General features: G+C 38.7%; 1 protein-coding gene and 1 long non-coding RNA gene across 7 annotated transcripts; one reads left to right on the forward strand and one right to left on the reverse strand.

The window, feature by feature from the left end:
* Positions 1-237: 237 nt before the first annotated feature.
* ZBTB38 (zinc finger and BTB domain containing 38) lies at positions 238-25,553 on the reverse strand. Of its 6 annotated transcripts, XM_027686213.1 has the most exons (4): positions 25,498-25,553; positions 24,684-24,749; positions 19,562-19,672; positions 238-6,155 (listed from the first exon to the last, which is right to left on the reverse strand). In XM_027686213.1, the coding sequence occupies exon 4, from the start codon at positions 6,153-6,155 to the stop codon at positions 2,577-2,579; it is 3,579 nt and encodes a 1,192-aa protein (XP_027542014.1). In that variant the 5' UTR covers positions 19,562-19,672; positions 24,684-24,749; positions 25,498-25,553; the 3' UTR covers positions 238-2,576. The 6 variants fall into 6 exon arrangements, with proteins under 6 accessions (XP_027542014.1, XP_027542017.1, XP_027542012.1 ...); XM_027686216.1 differs by lacking the exon at positions 19,562-19,672 and having other exon boundaries at positions 25,498-25,551; XM_027686211.1 differs by lacking the exons at positions 19,562-19,672; positions 25,498-25,553 and adding an exon at positions 23,786-23,922 and having other exon boundaries at positions 24,684-25,029.
* On the forward strand, positions 24,168-25,389 carry LOC113969071. The gene is made up of 2 exons (XR_003534736.1): positions 24,168-24,232; positions 25,166-25,389. It is a non-coding gene; the product is annotated as an uncharacterized LOC113969071 (long non-coding RNA).
* Positions 25,554-26,988: the final 1,435 nt, after the last annotated feature.

Here is a 26,988-nt window from a genome sequence, read left to right on the forward strand (position 1 = left end):
GGTTGATTGTGTTCTGCCGAGCACTGTGTTCACCCTAAACGGTGCCAGGAGATACCATCACTTCCCTTGAGCTCTGGCATGTTCTCAATTTGCTGGTTTGACCTTAATGAAGGGATGCTTGGTAACTGTGTTGCTTAATCTTCTAACGAAATAAGCATTAGAAGATACGTATCTGTGGATCTTATAAACTATATAGGTATTAAAACAATTTAAAAAATGGAGAGACTTACAGAAAAATAGGAATATGTTGTTTTAATTAAGCAAAAACAGAGTTATAATCACTCTTTCTAAAAATAAAATTAGACTCTTTATCAATCCTTAACATCTGCATTTAATATTTTCTTCTAAACAAAAATACAGATGTGATTATGTAACAAATTACAGTCTTTGACAACGTATAGTATTTACCTTCTCTTACACATACTTTAATTCTAATTTGGTCATTAATACTCAATTAATTACTGCAACGTGTTACTTGTAGTAAAAGTGCCACAACTGAACTATAAACATGACATTGCCATCTTAAAACTGCTTTGCTATAAACTGTAGAGAATATACAGAGTTACAAAGTTGTTGTGTTTTTATCAAAATATACAAACCCCCCCAAACCTAATGCAAGCTAACAATATTTTTCTCATGAACTATACAGTTATATAAAATATTTGTAAAATTATCTTTGTATTTATAAATATTCTACCTTATTTGCTTTGGTCTATATTTATCACCATACAAGTCCACTTAGAAGATATCTTTGTGTACTTTCTTTGAAGCATCATTATATTTTCCTGTGTTTTATTATTCTGTTATCCTTATTTAAATGGAACCAAAGCTACCATGAAGCCAAAATTTCTCAAGGGGTTCATAGCATTCACCAGTGATACAATTAGTAAGTGGACTATATTATTACTTCAATCAATACTGTATTATCATTTCAATTGTAATTTTATTGTACCCAAGCTATAATTTCTCTTAAAATATTCAAGAAGACGAAGTTAAGTAACAAACTGTGAACCATCACACAGAATGAAGCTGAGGATCACTAACCCTTGTCCTGACTTAATTTTTTAACACTTCACAGGGATAAACATACATGAGTAATGCAGATACAGTACAACAGAGCCCTATCATATAAAATGCAACTCGTAGACATACACCTGCTTTGACTTTTTTTGAACATCTCAGTTAAAATTTATCACATTTCCACAAAACAATGTTAATTGGACTATTTTGGTGATGTCTTTCAGAAGCCCATTCTAGCAGTCCTTAGTGAACTGTGAGGCTGTAAGGCTCACCAAGACCTTCGGTGTGGCGGGATGAGGGAGGCAGGAAGGCCAACACTCCTTCCTCCAGCAGCCCGTTCCCGGCACCTCTCTGCTCTGGGCCACGGGACACTGCGGCAGAGCCTGCCTGGGGCCAGGTGCTGGCACACTTGGGATCACCGAGAAGGGACATTTGAAAGTTAAAAGTTGCATTTAAGGCATGGAGATGACAGGGAACCCCACAAACTGTCCCTGTTCCTGTTTATACACAAGGACTGCCTCAGGGATATATATGAAAGCAAGAATCTTATTTACCTACTCCTCTCAAAATCAAAGTATGTATGGGGAATTGCTCTGTTGTTTGTGTCCAGGCTTTGTTCCAGGATGAGGAAGAAAACTCTGTCTACATCTCCTCTTCTGCTGAGAAGAATGATATTTCTAAAAGACAGGACTTGCAGACCCACCAGGAGGTGGACATTTCTATACAGGATTTCTTTAAGCTAGGCTGTTTCATGACAACAATTTTCTTAAGACCAATGCACCTGAATAGCTCACCAGGCCATTGACATGGGGATTTAAGCAGTTTGGAAGACTGGCTATAATGACTTCTACTGAATCGTTATTAAATGTCTCAGAGATATCATAAATCTGGAATACTTTCCACACAAGCACTCAGACTTAACAGTTATTATGGTAACTACAAAACTGAATATGGAAAGGAAAAGAGGAGTTTAAACTCCTGACTATGTTTTGTAAATGTTGAGTTACAGAAAAGCACGGCAGAACTCAACTGTACTTCAGTACACCCGAGCCCATGAAACACTTCCCACCTTCACTGTAGAATACACTAGATTACAGTTATGTCCTTTATAAACACATTACTTTTTGTTTTAAAAAATGCAATATATAGTTTCTGCAGCAAAAAATCCTTCTACGGAATACACCATGAACCTACTTATTTCTTTTGCCTAGAATGATTCTGACTCAAAACCAGCACTGTAAAATAGTTCAGTGACCAGTTACCTGTAATGTTAAGTAGAAGGGTTTTGGTTGGTAATTTTTTTCCTTTCTCTCTCTCTCTCCAAGAGTCTATTGTGGCAAAAGTATTTTGGGTATTTCACATTAAATTTGTATTATTGCAAATACTAGTTTTTCTGTTATTTTTCCTTCTTTTGCATATACTGACACACATTTAGATGAAGAAACTTTATTGTAGTAAATGATACTAATTTGAGTGGAGACTTTCCCCATTCAATGCATCTCTATCTTCTCCAATATATAGTTTTGGGGTTTGATTCTCTTTTGCACAGCTGTCACTCAGAGTATAACTTCTGGAGTTACACTTTGTGTATTTTTCACTTCACTTCCTTCTGAGCCAAGGAAACGTGGATTTTCCAGAAGTTTAGTGCTTTCATTGCAAAACTGTTCTTTTCTATCTTGTGGAGCTGGACTTTTGAATAGATGTTTCTTCTGGTGCATTCCCAGAGCAGCTGCTGTCTTGCAAATTTTGGGGCACTGAAAGCAAGCATATCCTTTTCCATTGTGCTCACGGACATGCCTTTGCTCGTGGTTCCTTTTGGTAGAAAGGTACAAGAAGCTCTGAAAGCAGAACTGACAGTGGTAGCGTTTTTCTCCAGTATGAATTCTTTCATGTATTTTGAGTGTTTCATTTAAAGTGAACGCCTTATTACAGTATTGGCAGACAAAATCTTTGACACCCAGGTGAATACGTTCGTGTTTCTGTAGATTTCCAGGAACTGAGAAACATTTACCACAGGTTTTGCAAGTGTAGGGCTTTTCCCCAGTGTGACACCTCATATGCATTTTTAAAGTGGATGGACTTTGAAATTGTTTTTGGCATAACTCACAAATGTAAGGCTTTGAAGTAGCTACATGCCAGTGCACGTGTTCTTGACCTTCTGCTGTGGAAGATGGGTCTCTTTCACAGAGCTCACAATGAAGATTAGGCATTTCTGTGTTGTCTTCCTGGCTGATGGCCTTTTCCTCAGGAGCATTCCTGAGTGCATACTCTCGACTGCATGTGTTGTGGCTTTCCATAATGGTGTTCTTGCTTCCGTGCTTTTTCCTCCATTTGGTCTTTTTCATTTTTCTTAGCTGTTTCGATTTCTTTTTTGGTTTGTAATTATAATAGGGTCTCCAGGGTTTATCACTGGAGTCCTGGTCACTTACATCATCACACATTTCTGTCAGCTCCAGGCATTCTGAGCTATAGAGTCTAGATGGGCTCTTTTCCTTTACCTCTATTTCTGGTTCCTCAGTTAGATTGTCCTGCTTGGACTCGTGTTTAGATTTTCGGCCCCTTTTACAAAAGAGCTTGGATCCTAAAATGTGTCTTTTTACAATAGCTTCATTACCAATTTTTACTGTTATTTGACACAGAGGTGCGACATTGCTGTCGGCAGACGTTCCAGGTAAGGCAGGCTTTGCAATGTATGTTTCAGTTTTACTTGATTCTTGGACAGTATTTATTGTTTTGCTTGATGAACCTCCAGATCCTGTGACATGCTGTGTATCCTCAGATGCTTCTGCTCTGTTGTACTGCAGTGTTTTCTTTTTCTCCTTAATAGTTTTTGATTTTGTAATGCACTTCCCATAATTATCTGGCCCATACTTACCGTCATCACTTACGGACTGACTAGGCAGATTATTTGAAGATTCTGTCTTACTGTTTTCTATGGAAGTGACTGCTTTACTGTGCATGATTACTGATGAAACTCTGCTACTGTGCATTATAACAGAGGGTGCAGAACTGCTGTAACTGATGACAGAGGTTGAATTTTCATTCACATTACTTAAAGACACAACTGAGGAATCACACTCCTGAGAACCAGAGTCATTTGCAGCAGTGGAAACTCTTTTTTCAGCTGTGAAAAAGTCCCTCTGCAAGTCAGAATTTAAGATACCTACTCCCCAAGAGGAAGAATTCTGAGTATTCGTGGAAGGTGCTGTTTCATTATGTGAAGATGTATCCAAGGCCAGAGTTCTGTTGTTTGCTATTATACTATGTTGAAAATTTAGTGGTGGTAGCTCAGAGCTAAGAGAAGTCGGAATGAAGCAGTTAGTAGAAGTAGTTTCATTGGCCTGGGTAGTTGTTTGAACATTTTCATATGAAGAATTTCGGTAGGATTTGTAAGGCATTCGCCTGCATTTCATCGGTAAGAGCCTGTACAGTTTGTACGGGTACATACTGGGTTTTAAACCTCCGTTGGCTGTCTTTTTATTTACTGAGAGACGATGGTCAATTGCATGGAAGGACTTCTGGTGATTTTTCAGTATATAGTAAGTCATGAAAGTCTCCAGACAGAAAATGCACTGATACCGCCTCTCCCCAGTGTGCCAGATCTCGTGTCTGGTGCGGTACTCAGCCAATGCAAACACTTTATTGCAGTAGTGACAGGGGTACGTTCTCCTCCATGAGTGCACATTTGCATGTCTTCGAAGGCTAGACAGTGTTACGTAGCTGCGCTTGCAAACGACACAAGTGTATAATATCTGCCCATCAACCACTTTAACCAAATGATCTGTCTCTGGCAAAGTGCAGTTTGCATTAGAACGATCAGTGACACTGTTTTCAGACAACAGTGGCTCTGTGTTTGCATATGAACTTCCATTCCTTCCCTCTGTAGCAGTATAGTTATCTGCAAAATTTTGTTCTTTTCCATTGTGAACCGATAAGCTACTTGATCTCATGCAGACTTGTTCATGACTTTCCAGTATATTCAGATTTGCAAACTGTTTGCTGCAGTATTTGCATATGAAAGTTTCCTGATGCTCTGAATGGAGTTGAAGATGAGCAGTGAGTGACGCCCTGTCATTGAATGATTTTGCACAACAGTTACAACTGTAAGCAGGTGGAATGACAGTTGTCTCAGATGCAGAAACATTAGCAGCACTGTCTTCCACTTCTCTGGATAAATGGAAATCTCCTGCTTTATTCTGAGGTTTTGGAAAGGAAGTAATTGTCTGATCAGTAACTGCTTCATGCTGGGCTTCTGCAGTGGTTACTGCAGAGGCTGGTACTTTTGCTACAGCCAAACTCGTACTCTGGGGCTTAAAGGCTGGCTTAGGAGTACTGCCTGCTTGTTTTCCCTGCTGAATGACTGGGGTGACTTGGTGATTTTCATAGCGGTCCTCACCCCCCTGGTATGAAGGGCTGCTGTCCTGTTCCACAAAAGGGGCTCCTTGTGAAGTGTCTCCCCCAGAAGAAACTGCATAGGAGTGTTCAGCCAAGGTACTGGCTGGCTCAGCATCTTTGCAAACATCGCTTCTGTCGAGGCTGATATTGGGAGCTTGTATTGTGTCAGACACCTTTTTAAAGCTGGCCCTCAAATCAAGTGGAGAAAACAAACTGCTTTCTGTCTCAAAAATTGAGAATGCATTGGTAATTCGTGGTCCATTTGTCACAGCGGAGTCTTCGTGTCTCTTTTCGTGTTTTTCCTCTTTGACATTCCCTTTCTCATTAACACAGTATGCATAGGGGCAGGGGGAACTTGAAAAATTTACATCTGTAAGATCTTCCAGAAATGATATTCCCAGTTTTTTCCCTGCAGCTGCAAGGTCCGTTACCGTCTCCTGCCTCTTAACAACTACTGTGGAACTGTAGATGTAATTCAGTATTTCTGTAAACACTTCAGCTTTGAGATCATCTAACTCCAGTACGTGACCTGAAATACAGATAGTACGACTCCAAAAAATGTTTTTAAAGTAAAGGCTTGAAGCTGCCAGCACATTACTATGGGCTTTAAATTTGGTATCTTCCACAATTATGGTGACATCACATAGAATACCTCGAATGCGCTGTTCATTTAAAATGGAAAGTACAGTGTCGCTGTGGAAGTCATCCTTGAGATCCTTTGAATGGGACATGACTGTCATCTACAAGAAAAAAGATATATTTAGAAGGCATTTTTCATCCATTTCGGTTACAGAGTAAAGTTATAGTTTTAGATAATTTTTTTTATTTATTAACTTTTAAGAATGAGTAAATCTTGTCGTATTATTTCAGGTTTAAGTCATCTTACGTTCACTGGTGCCAACACCACTGCAGGAAACGTGTGTAGAAAGGAAGGAGGCAGGAGCACCAGTAGCTTCCCAGCAGGAGGCAGAGGATCCCCCCTGTCCCCATCATTGTCGCCCATCCCCTGCTTTTCCCTGGGGACTGTGGCTCCCAACTTTTGCTGTGCCAGGAGCTGCTCCTGCTCAGCTCACATTGAGTGACCCCTGAGCCCTGGATGTGATTCCCCAGCACAGGCAGAGGAATCTATCTGGCAGACAGAAGGGGAAGGCTGGATTGCTGTGGTTCCATGGATACGAGGACTTTGTTTTCTGGGGCTGTTTGTCAGACAATGACTTTACAACACAAGTGCATTTGATCCCCCTACTAAGCTGATATTTAAATCACATGCAATAGAGTTTCAGTTACAGGATAAGGCTTTATAAACAAATGAATGCAAAAGGAACACAATGTGACAAAGAGTAGTGGAGTACATATAACATTATTTACATGAACAGAATATTATTTTTTAAATAGTGATTAAATTTTATTAGATAAATACACTACTTTAAAATGACTGAAAATTTGTGAGTAAATCAAGTAGAGAATAACAATTGTTTTCTTCAGTTATAGCTTAGATTTAGTGTTCACACTTTATAATTTCATAGTGTATTCTTAATTTCTAACAAACAATAAGATTTAATTGCAATAGTAAATACCATTAAATTACTGCCAATACATAATAATGAGGTTTAATGATGACCAAAAAAATTATATTAGCCAGGCTGTTACTGTATGAATATACTGGTTTATTCCATTGAGATGAAATATGCAAAATACAAATGAAAAACAGACTGGAAAAAATGAATTAATTTGACAATTGAATTTTTTATCTGTTTAAAATCTCTGTCTTAACCAGATGATTTTTCTGTTTTGTTCAAATTCAGATCTGTATTATATAATGAGGTTTGTTCCTTTTTTTCCCCATCTCTGTGTAGTGTTTTCAATTACTGCTGCCCATTTCTGACTTCAGGTCATGAAGAAATAGTTGTTCTACTGGCACTTACAAATCACTACAGTGAAAAAAAAAATCACATTATTAAAGACCCTTTTCTTTCAACTTGTGGAATCAAAATGCACCTTAAAGAAAATTACCAATGCAGACATTTCATAAGACAGGTTAGAATAGTACAACACTGTAGTTCTAAGTTAGGAATTACCTTCTAAACATTCCATCTGCTGCTCCAAACTTCAGTGTTCAGCTGGAAAAATTTTATGACGACCCTTGCCCTGAAATAATTTACATTACGAATGCCAATATATTTCTTAAGATGGGTTTGATCCAAATGGCAAAATAAAGGTTTGACCCATATTCACTGAGCAAACAGCAATGGCCATTTAAAACACATTAGATCCCTCACCTAAGCTATTGGGAAGTAATCCTTTCTGGAAAATAGGGTCTTTCTCACGAAGGTAATACTGGGCACACACCCCTGCCCTCATTAATCTAATTACACTTTGGACACTTTATCACAAATCCACCACCTACTCCACTGCAAATCAAATGAGAGAGAGACTGCTTAACTATCAGCCTGAAGGCTTCTCCTGGACTGATTGTGGGAGGGGCTTGAAGGGATGATAGAACTGTGTTAATATTGTATATCTATAGTTGCTTTTAGTTTGTACAGTATTTATTTTGTATAGAAATAAACTGTATATATTTCCCTTCCCCCATACAGAGGTGTGCCTGCCTGAAAATTTCTCTTCGGTGTTGAGGTAAATTGTGGGGAGGTGGGGGAAGCTTGGAGATTGGATTTTTGTGGGGGTCAAACCACCACATCAAATTACCAAAAAGCAATTACAACCTTAGTGTGAAGACAAACAGAATGTACTATGAACAAGACCATAAATTGGTTCATGATGGATGAAGCTTTAAAGTAAAATTTGTACCTTGCAGCATGGCCACTGTTTCTATCAGGAAGGTCAAAGCTTCCAAAACTGTACAATGGCTAAGAATTTTCAAGGCAGAGAATTCTGAACAAACAAAATTGTGATTCACAAAAATACCTCTAATGCTTACATATGCCACAGATGTCAAGAAATAAATTCATCAGTGCAAGAGTGACAGAAATGTAGATGAATATTATTTTGATTAAATGGACAGTCACAGTAGCTGTAAATCTAGATGCATTGTCTTGAGCCTTTTAAACTTAAAATTGTAATTTACGATGGGTTTGTTTATGACACTTATTTTGCTTAAAATAAGAGATATTTACTCATTTGGCATGATAACCTGAAATTCACAATGCTTAGATATGGTTATCAGCTTTGGTTCAGTATCTAAAATACCAGATATAATTGTAGATATTTCTGGAATATTGAGTCTTTTACAGAAAGCATTCTGACAAGAACACTTTCCTTCCAGCAAGCAGCCACTATCCCATAATTGATTCTTTTTTCTCATTGACAATGTCTGAGATTACATCTGACTTGCTCATGTGATGTGGTATTAGAAACCAACTGTCAGACATCAAAAACATTTCACAACAGGAGCTACTGATAGGGTTATTTCCTGAGTATAGGAAATAAATGATGTCAATTCTACCTCCCAGTGAACTGCCCCACAGGAACTTGCCTGGTTTTTTTCTGTTTCTTTATTGGAGACAGCTGGTTGTAGTTCAAAGACACATCATCTGACAGACTGTTTGCTAAGTGTGTCAGCCTGCTACTGCTATGATGAGAGGCACACAAACACAAGTGGGTTTAGTACAAGTCTTATTATTCAACTCGTTATTTAAAAATTTATCCTCCTAAGGACAAAAGTGAATATTTTAAATTTCCCCTTGCATGTATACAGATTAACAGTTTTTGTAGTCCTGGATATTTTGGTATGCTCAGTAAAATACCAAACTAGACTCCTTGTGTCAACATGGTAGAAACTATCATTTGCTATTTGGTAATTTAATATTTTTTTTTTGGCTGCAGGCTAAACCATACGCTATATATCTCCCTGGAAAGCTATAAAAAAAAATCCAGAGAAAATTAGTTTTCAGAGCCAACACTTTTTGCTTCTCCCATCTCCACCTACGCACTCCCCAAACAGCCCATTTATTCATGTCGGTGATGATTCTTTACTGCCTTCTATTTTACCTGTCGTGCTTCTTGTATTTGCAAAAAATGTGTCTGAAATGCTATCAAATCAGAATACCCTACCTAGCACACACATAAATAGAATATTTTAGGAATGTTTTACATTCCATTTGGAGTTCATACTGTAAAATGAAAACCTGCTCTTCAGTTTCCAAGGGAGTGCTACCAAGACCAAAATACACAGAGAGCAAACTCTGCAGATGTATTATTGTTAAATATTTCTGATTAAAACACAGGGAAGTCAATTTGGAATGTAACTATTCTTCTCTATGATTTTTATTATAGAATTATTGAAGAAATTCTAGTTTTACTCATAAATGTTGCCCAAAATATATGTAAATACCACTTGACCTATTAAAGGGCAACAAAACTCTTCAGCCAACTGAGCCATCCTTTTCTGACACGAATATGTCTGTTATTTTTACACTTTTACTCTCAATCCAGACATAAATAATTTCTGAGGAATATGAACAGTACCTCTGTAGTACAACCTCATGGTCTTTAGTACAGCTATAGATAAACTGAGGTTATGAACAGCAGAGTTTTTTCTTGGGAGTTATGGGTTCTATTGGCAGATTTCCTGCAAAAACAGTCAACAGACTTAACCTGCCATTAAGAGTTGTTGAATCACTTTGAGAAATAAGAGTTAAATATTCATCTAAAACTTAAGTGTAATGGTCAGCAGGCTGATTAAATTATAATGGTAACTTTTCTGACATCAACAGAATACCACGCTGGGACAATAGTCATAAGTGAAAATAAGTAATATTAAAAGTTAATGTCAATATCAGAGATTGATGCATCCAAACACAAATTTGACTGCTTATGCCTCACAGATGGCCACTGCTAATTATAAATATTACAGCAGCCAGCTCTACATGAACAATGCTGAAACAAGAAGCTACTGTTAATTTTTATATTAATATTACTTTGAAGTCAACAAAGGGATCACAACAAGTTTTACTGGCCAATAAATACCAAATATATTTTTTTTTACTACCGAAGAGAACTGTTGCAATCTAGGAATATTCTTTTAACTTCTGCTAAACTTTTGAAATCCACTGCCAGGCAAGTGTAACCCATTACATATGACAAGAGATTCTTTTATTCCACTTCAGTCACCTAAACTTGAAACACAGTCTAGTGGCATAACTAAAAAACCCCAAAACATTAGGGGCAGTTGCTAGTACCCAGTCAAAATAAAAACGAGCAAGATAATTGATGAACTGTAGGAAGAGTTTTCCTGTTTTCTTATTCCCTAGATTTCTACTGGGATTTTGAAGATGCTAATATTTTCTGCTGCTTACCAACATGACGCTATGGAAATACGTTCACTCCATAATTTCCTCATGTTTAGTCTGACCCCACTCTGTTAACCTACTTTGCAGGATCTCTCTCTGTTTCCAGGCTGCTTCCCCAGCTCAGAACTGTATCTAACTCTCCTAAAGGATACCATTTTCTTCTACAGCAGAAATGGGGGTATGCATCACCAACCAACAAAAAACCCCAAATTAAGTACACACCCCCCCTATATCCCCCAGCTCTGATCTCTGCTCACCTGGAATCCTGCTGTCCCACCATCCCTGTTATGACGACTGCCCAGCTTTTCATGGAATCCCTTCATCAGTGCCCCCTGGGCAGTATGGCTGCCCCGGTCAGGGTCCCTGCAGCCTCCTCTCAACCCCACGCACGCAGGGCCGTGTTAATGATGTCTCAGGATGTTAATGATGTCTCAGGATGTTAATGATGTCTAACGCCGTTCAACAGCTCGCAGGACCATGCAGGACAGCGCTCCGCTCCATGGAGCTACACCTCATTTCTACAAGTGCATTTAGAGCTTTACTCTTTTAGACTCTAGCTGCTCACATTCTCCCGTTACTATCGAACACTTACTTACCTGGTCTGTTTGTTAAAGCCTCATAAGCATTACAGTCTTTAAATGTTTTTTTTTTCAGCCTGGCGCTTTCCTCTTTTAATTCAGACAGCTGGGCGGGGGGGGCTGGAATTGAGCCTAAGAATGTGATGTCAGGGTTAACAGCCCTCTGAAGCGACGCGACGAACCCCTCGCTCAGAGCTGAGACTCTTTCCCACTATTACCCTCCCTACCTCATCCTCTCGTTCCCTCCTTGACGCTTCCCACGAACTTTTCGCACCGCACAGAAACAACGTGCACGGCCTGGGCCGCGCCTCGCTCAGAACACCAGAGCAAGCCGGGTCTCTGGGCACTGTGAGTGCCCAGGCTGCAGATAACCACATCCCCTCCGCGGTGCCGCGGGCCCGCTCTGACCCGGGGGTCCCGCCCTGGCTCCCGGCTTGGCCCGGGGCGGGGGGCGCGGGCGCTGCCGGCGGCGCCCGCGGGGGGGCGCTGCCCCCGCGCCGTGACGGCCGCGGCCCCTCGCGGGCAGCGCGGTGCGAAATAACCCCCTTTGCAGCCGCAGGAACGCGCGGCCCCGCAGGCGGTGGCTGCGGCCGCTGCCATCGCCTCCTAATCCCGCACCGTCCGCGCAAGGCTCGGGCTCCTGGCGCGGCGGCCTCGCCGTGTGTGCGCCTGAGAACGGCGCGGCCCGCGCGGGGCCCCGCTCATGGCGGAGCGCTGTGCCCGCGCTGCCCCTCCCGCGGGAGCCGCGTACTGACCTGCCGCCGCTCGGTCCCTGTCAGCGCCGCGCTCCGCCCGCGCACAGAGCAGCTCCCGGTTCCCGGGACACCGGGCCATTAATGCCGTGTCCGCGGGCTCCCCGCGGGCGGGCGACGGTCGAGGGCTGGGGCCGGGGCCGCGTTGCCGGCCCGGCGGCGGGCGGACGGCGCGGCCGCCATTTTGCTGTGCCGATCCCGGCGATGGGATCGCCCGAGGTCTGCCGGGCAGGGCCGGGCCGGGCCCGGCGCCCTCCGCCGCCACCGCGGCCGGGCCCTGTCCCTGTTCCACGGTAAACGCCTCGTGCTGGATAACGCGGACAGCGGGATATTGGCCCTGTCCGCCAAGCTGTTCATAGGCAAGGACTGTGAATTCAGAAGGACGAGGAAATGCGGCGTTGCCAGTTCCCAGCCCCTGCTCCACCGCCATCAGTGCGGCTCTGTGCCCATCTCTGAGAATTACTCTGACACCTGCCACGGCACTTCCAGGGCCTCACTGTCCTTCCAAGCCTTCTCCCAGGAAGGAAGAGAAAGCACAGAGCTATTTATCTCCAGAAATGCTGTCTCCTACCACTTCCCTCCAGAAAGCTGAGATGAAACACTTCCTTGAAAAAATCTGAAATAAATTACATTTGGTTACTACAGTATAGTCACATTTACCCTTTTCCTTATCTGATTATAGTAATTATATATATTTTTAAAGCATCTATAGACAAATGGTACAAGGAAGTTATGTTAAACAGTATTCTCACTAATTGGGGTTTCTTCATATCTTTTACTGCCTCAGGAAACAAGCACAACACTGCCATTAGTGCTTCATAAGCACTAACAAATGCTCATGTAGATAAAGAAGGACACAGCTTGATTTCATTTGACCTGATGCTCCAATACATTTGGTACAGTCTTCTCAGATATTTTCTCTCTCAGCCTCTCACTTTAAATAGTCAGCAAAACCTGTTTTCTCAGGACTTGGAATTATGAAGCTTAGAGAAAAACTGGGCTTTGAGACAGGTGAAAAACATGATTAGAAAAATGAACAATTTGGGGTTTTGTCTTAAAGATTGCTTGAAAATACTTTGTCCAAACCTAACCTGTACTTAGTTTTACAAGCTATTGTGCACAAGGCTTCATTGGACAGTAGCTGTGTTTTCAAATCTTAAACCTATGCATTAGAAGCACTGAAGAGTAGGAACTGGTTCCTTTTAGACAAAAACAAAATCCAGAAGCATGAACTATTTTGTCATTGTCATACTTGATGGGCCTGGACGTCAGAACTTTGCTAGAGCCTCTTCATGATAAGCGCTGCTTATTGTCTCAGGAAACTATTTAATATCAACATAAGAAAATATAAGGAGGGGAGGTCTTTTGTCCCCATCATTCTGTCTTGGAACTATCAATGTTTTCCTGGTTCTTTAAAATATACGGAAAGAAATTTGTTTATGTCAGGCAATTGTCATAATTTCAGTGACTTATCTATACACACCTCTTCTTTCACTAATTTATACAATCCACATTAAAAGACTGTCTTAGAGATACTGAATATCTCCGTGAAGAGTCTAATTCCTTCTTCTGGATCACTGGAATTCTTACTTATAAATTCACCCACTGAAGCAATGAGTATGTTTTTAGCTTAGGACTCTCTGCTACCAAAAAACTGTTTCTTTAATCTCATGGCAAACTGAGTCACGAGATGACCAGTAGCTGTTCACCCACAGCTGTGGGAGGGGAACAAATAATTGAAGAACCCGCCGGTATTGATTGTGAAAGCAAAGTGTGTCCCAAGGTTTTCCCAATCGTCTTTTATATTGACTTAGTTAACGGAGAAACAAAGTTTCATATGCATGTGTAGGTTACTTTTAATCTTGGACTTTGCCTATTGCTTATTTCCTATTGTTCCTTTATTACTGTTTTAGATATGTATATACATAATAATATGTATTTATGAAGATTTCTGACACAAGTGCCACAAGAAATATTTGTGACAAGTGTGTTGTCAGTAACAATACGATAAAATGGATTAAATTAAACCTGTTGTAATCCTTTAAAAGAAATAAATGCATTACTGAACAAGCATCTTTTTTGATTACATGAAACAAATTTAAGGAAGATTAGGTTATTAATTCCCCCATAATCTTAATTAAAATTATTTTAAATTGTTTTGAAAATCAGATACATAACCATCATTTGTATAGCTGATACCTCCAACTTAGAGACATTAATTTATTTGTATTTGACCACTGGATGCTCTGGTAGTCTTAATGTCTATAGACAAAATAATAGATTTGGAGGAAACTTGACTTTTTTCTTTCTCTTTTCTCTTGTATTTTTTTTTTAACAGGGTGTTTTTTAAGGCAACTTCAGCTCATCTGCTAAAAAAAGAATTATCTTTTCTGTGACTAATACTGTAATTGTAGGAACTAATTTTCACATATACATATATATATATAACTTGAGCTACTGGAATTCACAGTCCTGTCAGCTCCTTGTGTGTTAAAAATATTCTTCATAATAAGATTTTTTTTCTAAGGGTGTCTTGGCCTCACCCAGGATTTTACATTATCATTATAATGTTTCATGTAAAACCAACTGTATGTTAAGTAAATGGAGGTACTGGTGCTGCAGTCAGACCTGTGTGAATGGACTATGGGGACATCTGTGAGAACTCAGACAAGATTCATTTGCATGTGCAGTCCTGATTCCAGGGTATAAGGCACAATATAAATGATATACTTTAAAAATAGCCATTTTGCTAGTGTATATATACCAATTCCTATTAAACATATAAATGTTTGCATATAGCCTCACACAAATATTATGTTCCTTTTAAGTGGAAGTCCAAGTAGTTTAGCAGTGGATTATTTCTAATATGGTAAAACTGCAAGCTACAGAGAAAATTGTCAGAGCTTCTTTAAAATGTATAAAACAGTTCCAAGGTTACTGAAATGGTGGTGTTTGGATGCTTTGCTGAAGTCTGATAATCTTACTTCTGCAACTTTCTTTAAGAGTATTTCAGACTGCCTGGGAAAAAAATGTTCCAATGTTCCTCAAGCAGTTTCAGCTCTTAAGGTACAGCAGGAAACAACATATATATAGCATTACTCAGGCTTGCAAATTCATCATAAGTAACAGGAGTTTGGCCAGGACGTGACTGGTTTCTATCTCAGTGCCTACAGCAGGCCAGCCTATCCATAAGGAAAACTCTTGGATGGACTGGCATGTTCCTTGCTCTCACTGCTGAAGTCAAAGCAGCCAGTGATGAGCTGAGGAAGGAAACGCAGCTCCTCAGCTCTCAGACAGGCCAACACTTCACTCAGAAGGGAGGCACAGGAAAGACCCAGCAGCCCAAAGTGGCTTCAGCTCCCCTTCGTGTTACATGAGCAAGGGTAAGAGTTCCTTTGTGCAACCCTCCTCCTTTTCTCAAGCATCAAGTGGAGGGAGAAGAAGGGAGAAGGAGCCCAGTTACAGTGCCTGCAGCAGCCACCTGCTCCTCCAAGTCTGGTGGAGAGGAGAGAAACCTGGGACAACTCATTTGGTTCTCAAACTGTGAGCCATGCATGTGCACCAACCAAGTCTTTCTCCAAGGCATGCTGCCTTTATAAAATTTAGGCATGGCCTAATCTGGGTCCCATTAACACTGAACAGAACACATACAAGCACTTCTTAAAGGTGTAACTACATCTTTTTCTCTTTCATCAGTCCAAAAAAAAAAAAAGAAAATGAAGCAACAGCAATAACTGACATAAATCCAAATTCTTCTTTAGCACAAAATACAAAAGCTTATATTGTACTGGTACTAAGAATCAGCTGACTTTACATCTTGCTATCTCTGAACAATCTTAGTATTATTTTCCATTTAAGTCTTTCATTTTTTATGTGCTGCTGACAAGCCATTTTCTAGCCGCCTACACTTGTGTGGCATATCAGAGTCCTTCGCTAGCACAGATCAATTTGCAAGCACGAAGCTGTGTTTACAGACACAGTGACAACAACAGACATTTTTCTGTTGTTGACTGCTGTCAAATGTAGTGATTTATATGTTTGAATAGCTTTAAACAAAAGGAGCAAATGAAACATTTATTATTTGCTCATTCAGAGCAATTACTATGTGGTACTTTTTTGCCTATTTGGTTATCAGAAAGATAAAGTATTGAGCTTTTGAACTCAGTTGAACTCAGTCCCTCATTTTCCAATTTTCAGAGGAAACATCCTTGGAATATGGGAACCAGCATCCACTGCACACTCAGGGGCCACTGTTATTCTGGGTGAGGTGTGCTGGGGGCCAGGCCAGCGCAGCCGTTCCTGCCCTTCACTACAGCTGATGTAGCAAATCATGCGAGACTGAAAATAGAGCTAAATCCCTTTTCCTGGAAACACCTCATTTAGTTGGTCGGCCAGAGGGCTGGACACAGCCATTTTGAAAACTAGGATTGTTTTTAAGCTGTTAACTGGCCACCACTGCTCTCCAGTATCCCTTAAAATATTGCAAAATATTTTTGGCTTTGCTGGTCATATTGGTGAACCAAAACCAATGGGCAAGTGATGGCTATTGCTCTGAATCATCACTTTGTGTGGTCAATATTATGACAACTTACTGGACACACAACTTTGTATGCTCTTCTCATGCTCCATTTTGTGCTGACCTAAGTGGCCCAGCCTAAGTCCTACTTCTCCACCCTCCTGCACGTTTCCTCAAGGCTGCGGCAGGGCCTTTGCTCATGCAGTGGAGAAGGACGGTAGCAAAAGCAGGTAACAACTGGCAGCAAGAAGAAAGTCTGTGCTGCTTGCTCTGCCACCAGTATGAACTGCTCAGCTCTGAGCTCAGCTTAGATGGGGAGCAACAAATAATATTATTAATAATAATTTAAAAACCCCCAAAACAAAACCACAAACCAACCAAACAACAGTTGACTTCTCTCTCTCCGTAATAAATTCCCAAACTCTTACTCGCTCAAAGGCTTTAATGGTATTGTAGCACGTGATGGTGTATAATCACATTGTTTATGGTTCAGGATCATGAAAAGATTCATGTGACAGTGTTCAAACTGTCTGGAATTAATACTAGATTCTCATATTGATTCTCAACTGCTGAGAATTATGGAAATGTTGAGCATTGTCAGGATAATCTTCATTTCCTAAATCTAATTGTTATGTATGAAGTCTTCTCTCTTACTGTACGCTCCAAAAAAAGTAGATGGGAATCTTTTCATTGATTTCAAGGCAGATTTAATTAGGCTACTGGTCACATAAGCAACTTCTCAGATTACACACACTGAATTTAAAGCCAGGATTTGCAGATTCCCATTTTCCCTGTCTTTTTAATTAATAGGATTTTAGACTTATTTCTTAAAAAAATGTAATTTTGGGATAACCCAAAGCATTGTATACACTTTTCATTCCAGATATAAATTAATACTTTAAGAAAGGCCAAAAATAACCTGTACATAAACTTGCTGAAGTCAGTACACAAATTTGACAGAACTGACCTTATTTATCTGAGCTTCTTTTTAATCCAGGACTGTAAACCAAAATAGTACTATACAAACACTTGCACAGAAAGTATGATGCTGCCTAAATGGTACATCCAAATATTATTCCAAAAGTCTTTGAACAGCTGCTATTTTGACTTCCACAGCTTTTTCTCCACCCCTGCCTTTTCCTGTTATTGACTGATAGAAGGCAGCACTAGGGTCTTATCTCTTGGCCTGGGTACGTTGGCTAGAATGAAAGTGCTGCAAGCAACACCAGCTTCGGTTTTATGTAGTGGCTTTAGTTTGTCACTGTATAAAACAATATGATCATGCTTGCTTCTGACTGCTGGCACAAGATTTGGATTTAGAATGCCTGAGCATTCCTGAAAGAATGTAAACCAACCATCATTTCCATCCATATTTTGTTGCTGAAGGCAGTGCTATGAGTGTTCAGAATTCTGGAGAGCGGTTTCAATTTGCAGACCAAACCTACCACACCAATTTCGTCCAGTTATTGCAAGTCCAATTTAAAGTGCAAGGAGTTAAAAAATCACAAGAGATATTTCCATTGAAAACATGGGGATTTTCAGTTAAAACCTTTGAGTATTAGGAATCCACATTGGGCCATGCCCAGAAATCTTTTTATATGGTGATTTTCAAGATGCATGCATTATTGTGAGCACATGGTATGTAAATGCATGGGGCTGCTTAATAAGCATTCACTGACACACATCTGCAGCTTTGCTAATGTACCTTTTATTCGTATGTGGTTGTCAAGGAAACAGGTTATGGCCCAGTATTCTATCTCACATGTACTGAGCAAGTGTTCCATGATAATTTACTTAAAATAGGTACAGCTTAGGTTTGGCAGCTCTTTGCTTCTGTAAGTGCAGGTAACCTGAATTTATCTAATTTTAGTATTTCCCTGATTAATTTAAACCACCAGTGCCATTTTATTGTCTCTGAAAATCTGTTACCATTTTCTATGTCACGCAACATCATGTATTAAAAATAAACGTAAATACAGAAAACAGTTTGAGATATTCTAGGAATCAAAGAGGTTTTTTGGCTTGTGGGTTTGTTGTTTTTGTTTTTGTTTTTTTTAATTTGGTTCCTTATCATACATTCTGCCTGGTAACCTTAATTACTTATTTTGACTTAGAGATACCACAGCATGAACGACTGTGATGCAACAAACCATTTCCTACAGAAATTTGTGCAAATAGTGCTACTGAAATCAATGGAACTTCTCCCTTTCTGTAACGCAAATTATACTCTTTGGTACAAAGGACCACATTAAAAATTAACGAATTAATCAGGATTTCACTGATTCTTCCATTCAATACATACATATCTTAAATTTAAAGCACAGATATCAGACATATTCATTCTAACCAAGACTATTATTGAACATTACAATAACAAAAAAGGAAACTGCTAAAATCTGAAAAAGACATGCAAAATGCAAACTGTTATTTTGAAATATCCTGAATATTTATTGCACTGAATCTACAAAGTGCTCTTTCCAGCTCATGAATCAAGAGGGTTTTTACCATCCCTGATTACGGTCACATATAAAGGTAGAGATTCTATGAACTACACACACCTTAACCAACACAACAGTGTCAGAAGTGGGCACTGGCACAAGAGTTCTGCCTTTCCTGTGTGGCACAGGTTTGTAATGAGCACTCGTGACTGGGATCTCGAGCTGACATTCTGGCAAGCTCAGAGGTTTGCTTCCCTACCAGTATGTTTGGTTTGTACAGATCATTGGTGGCTCTAACAACCTGTTTCAAAGATCTGTTCTGCCTGATTTTGTTTGTCCAACCTCTATGGCAATAGAAATCCAGCAGGAGCTGGAAAAATCCAACAGTATTGACATGAGAATAGAGCAGTGTGGTACCACAGCGAGAACAACTCTTAAATTACTATAATAAATTAGAACTTAACAGGAAAAAAAAAATTATGTAACGCAGTGGTTATAGTGTTAAATATTTTATCTCTAATTCTATGTGATATCACCCCATAAACTTACCCACCTAAAATCAAGTTGTTCTTCTGTTAGAGCCTTTTAAAAGTGGTATTGACAGGTATTTTCGGCAAAACCATCTCAGTAATTTTTGTGAACTCTGTGGCTACTGTGTATCAGCCTGCAAAGGGAAAAATCCAAATGTAATACTGAATTATTGGACAAGTACTAATTTCCGCATACATTATGTAATTCATCAGAATTTTCCCTGGGGTGCTGTAGGACTCCAAATCTACATCTGTGAGGCTTAGAACACACCAGCAATAAAACAGTACCATTAACCAAACTTCTGCTGCATTGCTGCATTGTTTTATTATGGTTTAACTTGTGTAGTGCAAACTGGACATAATGATTCATAATACGTTCTAGACAGAAATGTAAGGACATTTTCAAGTTTAAAATAATAATTTCAAAAGATGTTTCCTTTCTTCTCTTTCTATTCCACCACTTTTGGTCTCTCTTGTCACAGATATCAGAGTATCTGTGATAATGACATTTCTAGGCAATTCTTGTTCTCTGGAATAAACTTCCTCTGTCTCTCCGCTTAAATTATTATTCATCGTTGTCAAACATCCGGATTTTGTTATTATGTATCAAACATCCTAAAAAGGTTTTCATGTAATAGTATTAAAATTATTCAGAACAGGATTTTGTTTCGAAGATACTAAACAAAATTAAATTGTTCCATGGGGCAATTGCAGAATCGTACAGATAAAGCCTTGTGACTCAGCTGATAGGCATTTATACAGCAGCAATGAGAGAGCAGCAATTAAGAACATAGAGATGCATCTTCCATTTGCAAATACACCAAATACTCTTACAAATAACATTGTACAGGAAATACAGGATCCATTACTTTGGGTTTTAAAGGTAAGAAGGTGAGCTAATTTTTTTTTGTTGGTTTAGCCAAGTACATTTTAGTACAGGTTAATTTGAATGAGAATTCTGTAGCTCACGTCGCCTATAACAGGCCAGAATGAAAGAAAATTGTGTTAAGCTGCTATTATTACCTCAACTTCCAATAAAGGCATAATCATAAGTGACCAAAATATGGTGACTGGAGGCTTAAAGAGCTCATTTGGAGGAATCAAACAGTAAAAGTTCTTACCAAAGATAAAGAATTCCCAAATTTGGTAATACTAGAATTCAAATACAATATTATACATAATACAGCCCTTTTAATACATACTAAAGCAATTTATGTGATAAAATACAACAGGCACTAGATGCCTCGAAAGGGTTAATTGATACCTGTTCATTACAACCAGAATCTGTCTAATAGTCTGAGAAATATTACCTGAACCCACTGAGAGACCTGCAGTTTCAAATCAAAATGAAGTTTAGAGGTAAAAGTAACCTTAAGCAGAAATGCTATTGAAAGTAGAATTGTGTCTGAGTGAATAGTTTTTGAGTTTGATTTTATTTTTACTCATGCTTTGTATAGATTTTCTGTTTGGCATAAATGGAATTTGCATGTTTAAAAGAACAAATTTCATTTATAAAAAGGGAGGCTCATTATCAACAATTAGACTTCTAGATAAAACTGAAAATAAAAACCACAACAAAATATACCCCAAAAAACCCAACAAGTCCCACTAACAGTAATATCTGCAGGCTGTGCTGGAGGTGGGAAAAACTGCACCTGCTCCTCCATGCCCGGGTTAAACCCCTTAGCCAAAGAAAATAAAATGGATGAAGTTTACAGATTTCTTGCGGCACCTCTGGCTACAACATTCTGACACTGCATTAGCTGGAGGTAACTACCTCTGAACTACGTACAGCAACCCACGTATAACAGTCAAACTGGAACCAGCTCACTAATTACCAGACTCCTCCTCAATAAAGAAATCAGTTTCTTTAGCTGGAAGAAATTACTGTTCACAGGCTGCCAATGAGTTTTTCCGGACTCATGAAAGCACTTGAGTTCAGTCATATTAATTACAAGAGGACTTGCACCCCTTAACAAAGAGCAAATTGGCAAATGGATTTAAAACAACCATAGGGAAGTGTGTTCATGGAACAGAGCTACTTTTAAAAACTGCCTTAAGTGGGTATGCTTGAACACAAAGACATAATAAAAACAGTTTATTGCTAAGTGCTCCATCTTTTCTAAAGATAAATATCAGCGGCAATAAATAACCTGCTTCGACATATGATTTGCTCAGCAATTTCCTTTAAAAATAACCACACAAAAATAAACAAAGAAATGCACTTTCTTGCTACATGTAATGGCGCACTCCATATTAACATTTTAGACAGAGGAATAATCAGCAGAAGCAGGCTACTGGAGATAAATCAGATTACAAAAAATGCAAACTTTAATATGTCACTTGAGAGATGCTGTCTGTTACGTTTTCAGTTCTGCTTCTTTAGGTGGAACAGAGGAATATTGCACTGTGTTAAACTAATCTTACAATTATGAATCAAATGGGTTTATTATCATTATTAAGCATTTGCCTATTACAACAGATGACAAGTCATATTCCTGAACAGTTACACTCTGTTCATTTGGAATGCATTGAACTGATATATTTAGAAATAAATGAGAATTAATTTGATATTACTGATACTGTCAAGGCTATTATTAATAATTGGCTGTGCTTCTAAATGCGTCCTCTGCATTCATTTTCAGTGCTGGGTCCTCATACACACAAAATATACTTAGTCATTTTAAAGACAAGGACATGAAAGGAAAATGGCTTCCCTGCTGCAAAAGTCTCATTGCAGTAGTGAGAATTTCTCAAGTCACGTACAAAAGGGATCGACACGGAGATACACTACGTTATGAGCTCAGTGGAGACATTTAGTAACATCTGATTTTGCATAGGCAGTTACCTGTGGTACACACATGATTTAACTTAACTGAAACTGTAAAAAATAATAGCTAAAAATAGAAAGAAAGAATTATAATACTTAAATTTTGCAAAATCTGTAAGGTCTGCAAATTACCGCAGACCACAAGTGACCTTATTCTCTGAAGGTTTGTTTTAGGTCTGACAGGAGTTCTTTGCAGTATGCTTAAAAACAGTTCTGTACCTGCACTTCAGTATTTAAAGAAAGCTTTATTAGCATTACTGTGGCTGAATTCAGAAAAGGTGAAAGAATGTTTAAACATACTTCTGATTCCCTAAATTTCTCAGCTGCTAAATATTTTAGTAATATTTTTATACTTGTGATAATGAAACTATCTCTTTATATACACATAGTACAAACCTTGACCTACATGCAAGACGAGGCTAAATTAAAAAAAGAAACCAGGGTACGTTTCTGGGAACAACCATTGCAAAACAGGAATAAAACAGGTTTTTGTGTGTACAGCCTTATAAACATGGCATCGTTTAAGAACTGATAGACACATGGAAACATAAAATGAGATCAGTTCTCAGTTAGAACTAGGAGGAAACAACCATTTCCATTTGCATTGTGATATTGCTATTAAAGAGAATAACATCTTTCTACATCTCTACCATTGAACCTTTTAAAAGGATTTGGTTGCCAAGGAAACTGGTTCTGGCCCAGTATTAATCTGAAACAAACATATTACAAAAGTTGGGGTAAGTAATACAGTACTCATAATTATTTTTATTCTTCATGCTTAAATTCAGATTTTTGTATTTAAGGCTGTTAAGTTTTTACTTCATAATCTTTTTTGTGTGAAGTAAAACAGTGAACTGATACTCAGTTTAAGCTGACAGGGCCATCTATATCAATCTTTCTCTTTAAAGTCCTTCTATCTTTAAATAAAATGAAATACTGGAGTGTTATGTTTGTAGCTAATATTGAAAATATAAGCATTAAAACATATTATTCTTTATTTAATATTTCGCACAAAACACAAAACCGCTTACGACAGAATTTAAATATTTTTCATTTTTCTAATCTATCTCAATTGTTATTTCTGCATTTTATCTTCAAGCTTAGTAATGCTTATAGTCAGCTTTAAAATGTAATGGAATCAATAGGGTTTTCAAAAATTCTTTTGTTGCATAAGCGTTGCCACGCCCTTAGTACATATGATTATTTTAACAGACATGATTGCTCCACTTTCATAATAGATTAAAAAAAAACAGATATGAGTAACTGTCATGCCATTATGTGAAGCCAACAATTTAATATAGGTTGTTTTCATTAACAGTTAAGTACATTTTTAAACTGAAAGCTACATTCCAAAACCCATTTCATGTTCTTGCAACACTGACCAAGAAAACAGTTAAACATGCAAATCTCAACCTACCTGCATGTACCACTTAGAGCAGTGTTAGCATGGCAGTGCACCCAGCCATTTTCATGTAAAGCGATGGAGATAAGTTCTATTCTTGGTCTTCTTGATAATTTTTTAGAAGCAGTTGTCAAAATTCAGATGGGAAGCAGCTTGAATAGACCGTGATCAGGAGAACCGAGTTTATCAACAGGGAAAGCAGGAGTGGGAAAAAAACCCACGTTCTCATCCAAGGTTTTCCGAAACTGCAACACAAGGTTGGCTTTTTTTTTTTTCTCCTCCTCAGAGGGTTCAAAGCTTGAAGCTGACCACTGCAAAGGCCACTTGTCACATTTACTGAAAATCAACCTATTGATATCACAGCTGAAAATATAAACTCGACAACCAAAGCCCATTGCACAACGTGGTCTGCGTAAGAGTTAAAAATAGATTCGACGTGCCTCCTACCTGCATAATAAATATGTAAGTTTCAAGTGCTTTAATTCGATATTCACATTAATTAACAATACAATATACATTATTTAAACTACAGTAAACGCAAGAAGAAAAAGGGTGACACCATCTGGAAGCACAGTTTGCTTTTTTTTTTCCCTTTCCAAGGGCTAATAATGTAGTTTGAATGTGATGACAAGCTAACAGCTCACCACATTGCAAATGAAAAAAGAATTCTTAAGGTGATGCTCAAATATCTAAGCCTGTAATGAAGCACAAACCACTCTTCACTACTGCATGACATGGCACACAGACCATTTACATACTCACATTTGAGATACTAGGCACAGTATAATGAATTCAATACACAGCATGCACACAGCACAAGCAACGTTAATCCTGCCTGCCATTTTAGGCTTGCAGGAGTAAGATACATACTGCAGCACAGCTCTGGTAAGGGAGGAGGCAAGGGACAGCTCACCTTAAATGCAGTATCTGATTAATGTTGTAAGTGACATTGCGTATCAGCTACAGAGTCTTGGTTCAACTGGGTGGGAGGGAACAAAGAAAATTGTCATCAACTGGTGATGCAAGATGAGCTCCAGTCACTAACACTGTTAGCAAACTCCAAATTCTACAATGATACAGTAGTAGGCATTTCAAACTCTTATCAAAATCTGCTTGTGCAATGGCTGAGTCGCCTGCCGAGGAAAACAAAACAGTCTTCTTGCTTATTGGAGAAGCGCTGCAGCGACTACAGTAACATCCTTTCGATGCAGAAAGATTTCACGTCGCACATATTAAATCCTGGATGCATTTGCTGTGCTTTCTCAATTTTTAAGTCTCTGAATTAAAAAATAAAATAAAAAGCCAATGATAGCAGAAATAATAGAGCTAAAAGTCTAATGTTCAGACAAATAAAACATTTCTTTTTCTTTCTTTTCTGTTTTCTCTCTTTTACAGTCCATCAAAATCCTGAGCAGTATTGACAAACCACACGAGCACCGGGTCTGACTGCATGATCAGCTGTCTGTGTCTACGCTACACCCTGTTAACCACAAGCAGTGTTAGAGCTAAATATATCTGCAATGCAGAAACGGTAGGTGCTATGTGGCATACAATTCTGATCAGTTTTAAGATATTTTGCTATCCTCAGATATAATAAATAAAAGAAAATTTGGTGCTGATCTCTGTCAAGCACGGTATCTGTCAGACTTACAGAACATAAAAGCTATCCTAAGTACACTGACCTAGATAGCACTAAGAAGACTTAAGCAGCGTACGAGCATACTCACTGTCAAAGCAAGGAAAGCGAAACAATGATTGTCTAATCAAACTGAAAGCAACAACTCACTACCACAGTCTGAATTCCAAAATGCTACGTACTGTATATGCACATCTCATGTTATTGGAAGACGCAAAGCTCCTTTGTTTTTTTTTTCTCGGAGGCTTTTCTTAGCTACGGTTGCACAATGACATTCTGACATCATGGAGGTCAATGCAGATACTAAAGTGCTGTCGTCTTTAAGGAAAAAATAATTTTGAAACATAAAACCAGCAGAAATAATAATTAAAAATATCACATCACCTACTTAATGGCTTTCTGTTACCTTCTGAGATTAATAGCATGCATGTTGTTCAGCTGCTGCACACGTTAAATTGGTATCACCCTCTGCAGAGACTGCAGGAGTAATTGTGGGAATTAGATTTTTATAAGTGGCAAAAAAGGCTTATTTTCTGGAAAACTTAAAAACACAATAAAATATTTTGGATGTATAATGAAAAATATGCAAAGAGAAAAAACATTAAAAACTACTAATCTGATTTTTTTAAAACGCCTAATAAGCAAAAATGGTTCTGTTTTCATTGTCACTGTGTCTCCAAAGGGAGAATGAGAGAACCATGCTGCAGTTTACTATAACCTGAATTACCTTCCCAGAAGGCTAAACCAGCAGGTGAGCTAAAACAAACCATAAGATCTACCTGTTTAAAGAGTAGAATCTCCCCCACTATGTCAGTGACTTCTCTCAGCTCCCTCTCCCTCTACCTGCGAATACCGCAAGCTGATACCCAGCACAAGAACAGATTTGTGAAGATTAACGTGTTAGCTCTGAAAATATTTCACTTGAAGAATTCTTTAGGTAAATAATATTTATCATATGTATAAGAGACTATAAATGGTTTCTGGCCAACTGCAGAAATAAACAGCTCCTTGTGAGGCCAGATTTGCCCAGAGAAGCGCTGTCTTTCATTCGACTTGCCAATATGGCTGAGAAAGAAAGCAGCCAAATTTTCATACATGTATTCTTTCCCTAGGAACCTGTATGCCTTATGATTTATTTTTTTTCTCTAAAAGAGCACCACTTTTAAAAGTGAAGACTAATACCAAATATTGTGTTAAATCAGAAAATGTTGCACAGCAAAAACTAGGCTGCTGTACGTACATTTTCATTTCTTGTAAAAATGAGACAATCTGATTTTGCTTCCCCCCCCCTCTTTCTTTTTTAATGATTAAATAGGTATCTGTTCAATTTGGAGGTTTTACTTTGGGAAGTTATTTGGCATTTTGTTCTCTTTCATTTTAAAGGCTGGGAATGAGATGATCCTAACAGTCAGTGCTTTAAAATATTCAGAATCCCCTTCCATAAATAGCACATCTGTCACAGAAAGGGAACCCAGCCAACAGAAAGGCAGATCAGACCAGCAAAAACAACTGCTATTGCAGTGCATGATTACAAAATAAGTTAGGATTTTAGCAAGCCTTTATTTGTATTTTTGTTTGGTTT

The sequence above is a fragment of the Neopelma chrysocephalum genome, unplaced genomic scaffold (assembly GCF_003984885.1).
Source record: "Neopelma chrysocephalum unplaced genomic scaffold, ASM398488v2 Primary Assembly neopelma1_70, whole genome shotgun sequence".
NCBI classification, from domain to species: Eukaryota; Metazoa; Chordata; class Aves; order Passeriformes; family Pipridae; genus Neopelma; species Neopelma chrysocephalum.

Bases quoted from the DNA above. Each gene is read 5' to 3' on its own strand.
- ZBTB38 (XM_027686210.1), bottom strand. From the start codon at position 11,679: ATGTGGTTATCTGCAGCCTGGGCACTCACAGTGCCCAGAGACCCGGCT. The intron at 6,156-11,529 runs GTAGGGAGGGTA...TTTTTCTTGTAG, and splicing joins GGAGGGAACGAGAGGATGAG to ATGACAGTCATGTCCCATTC.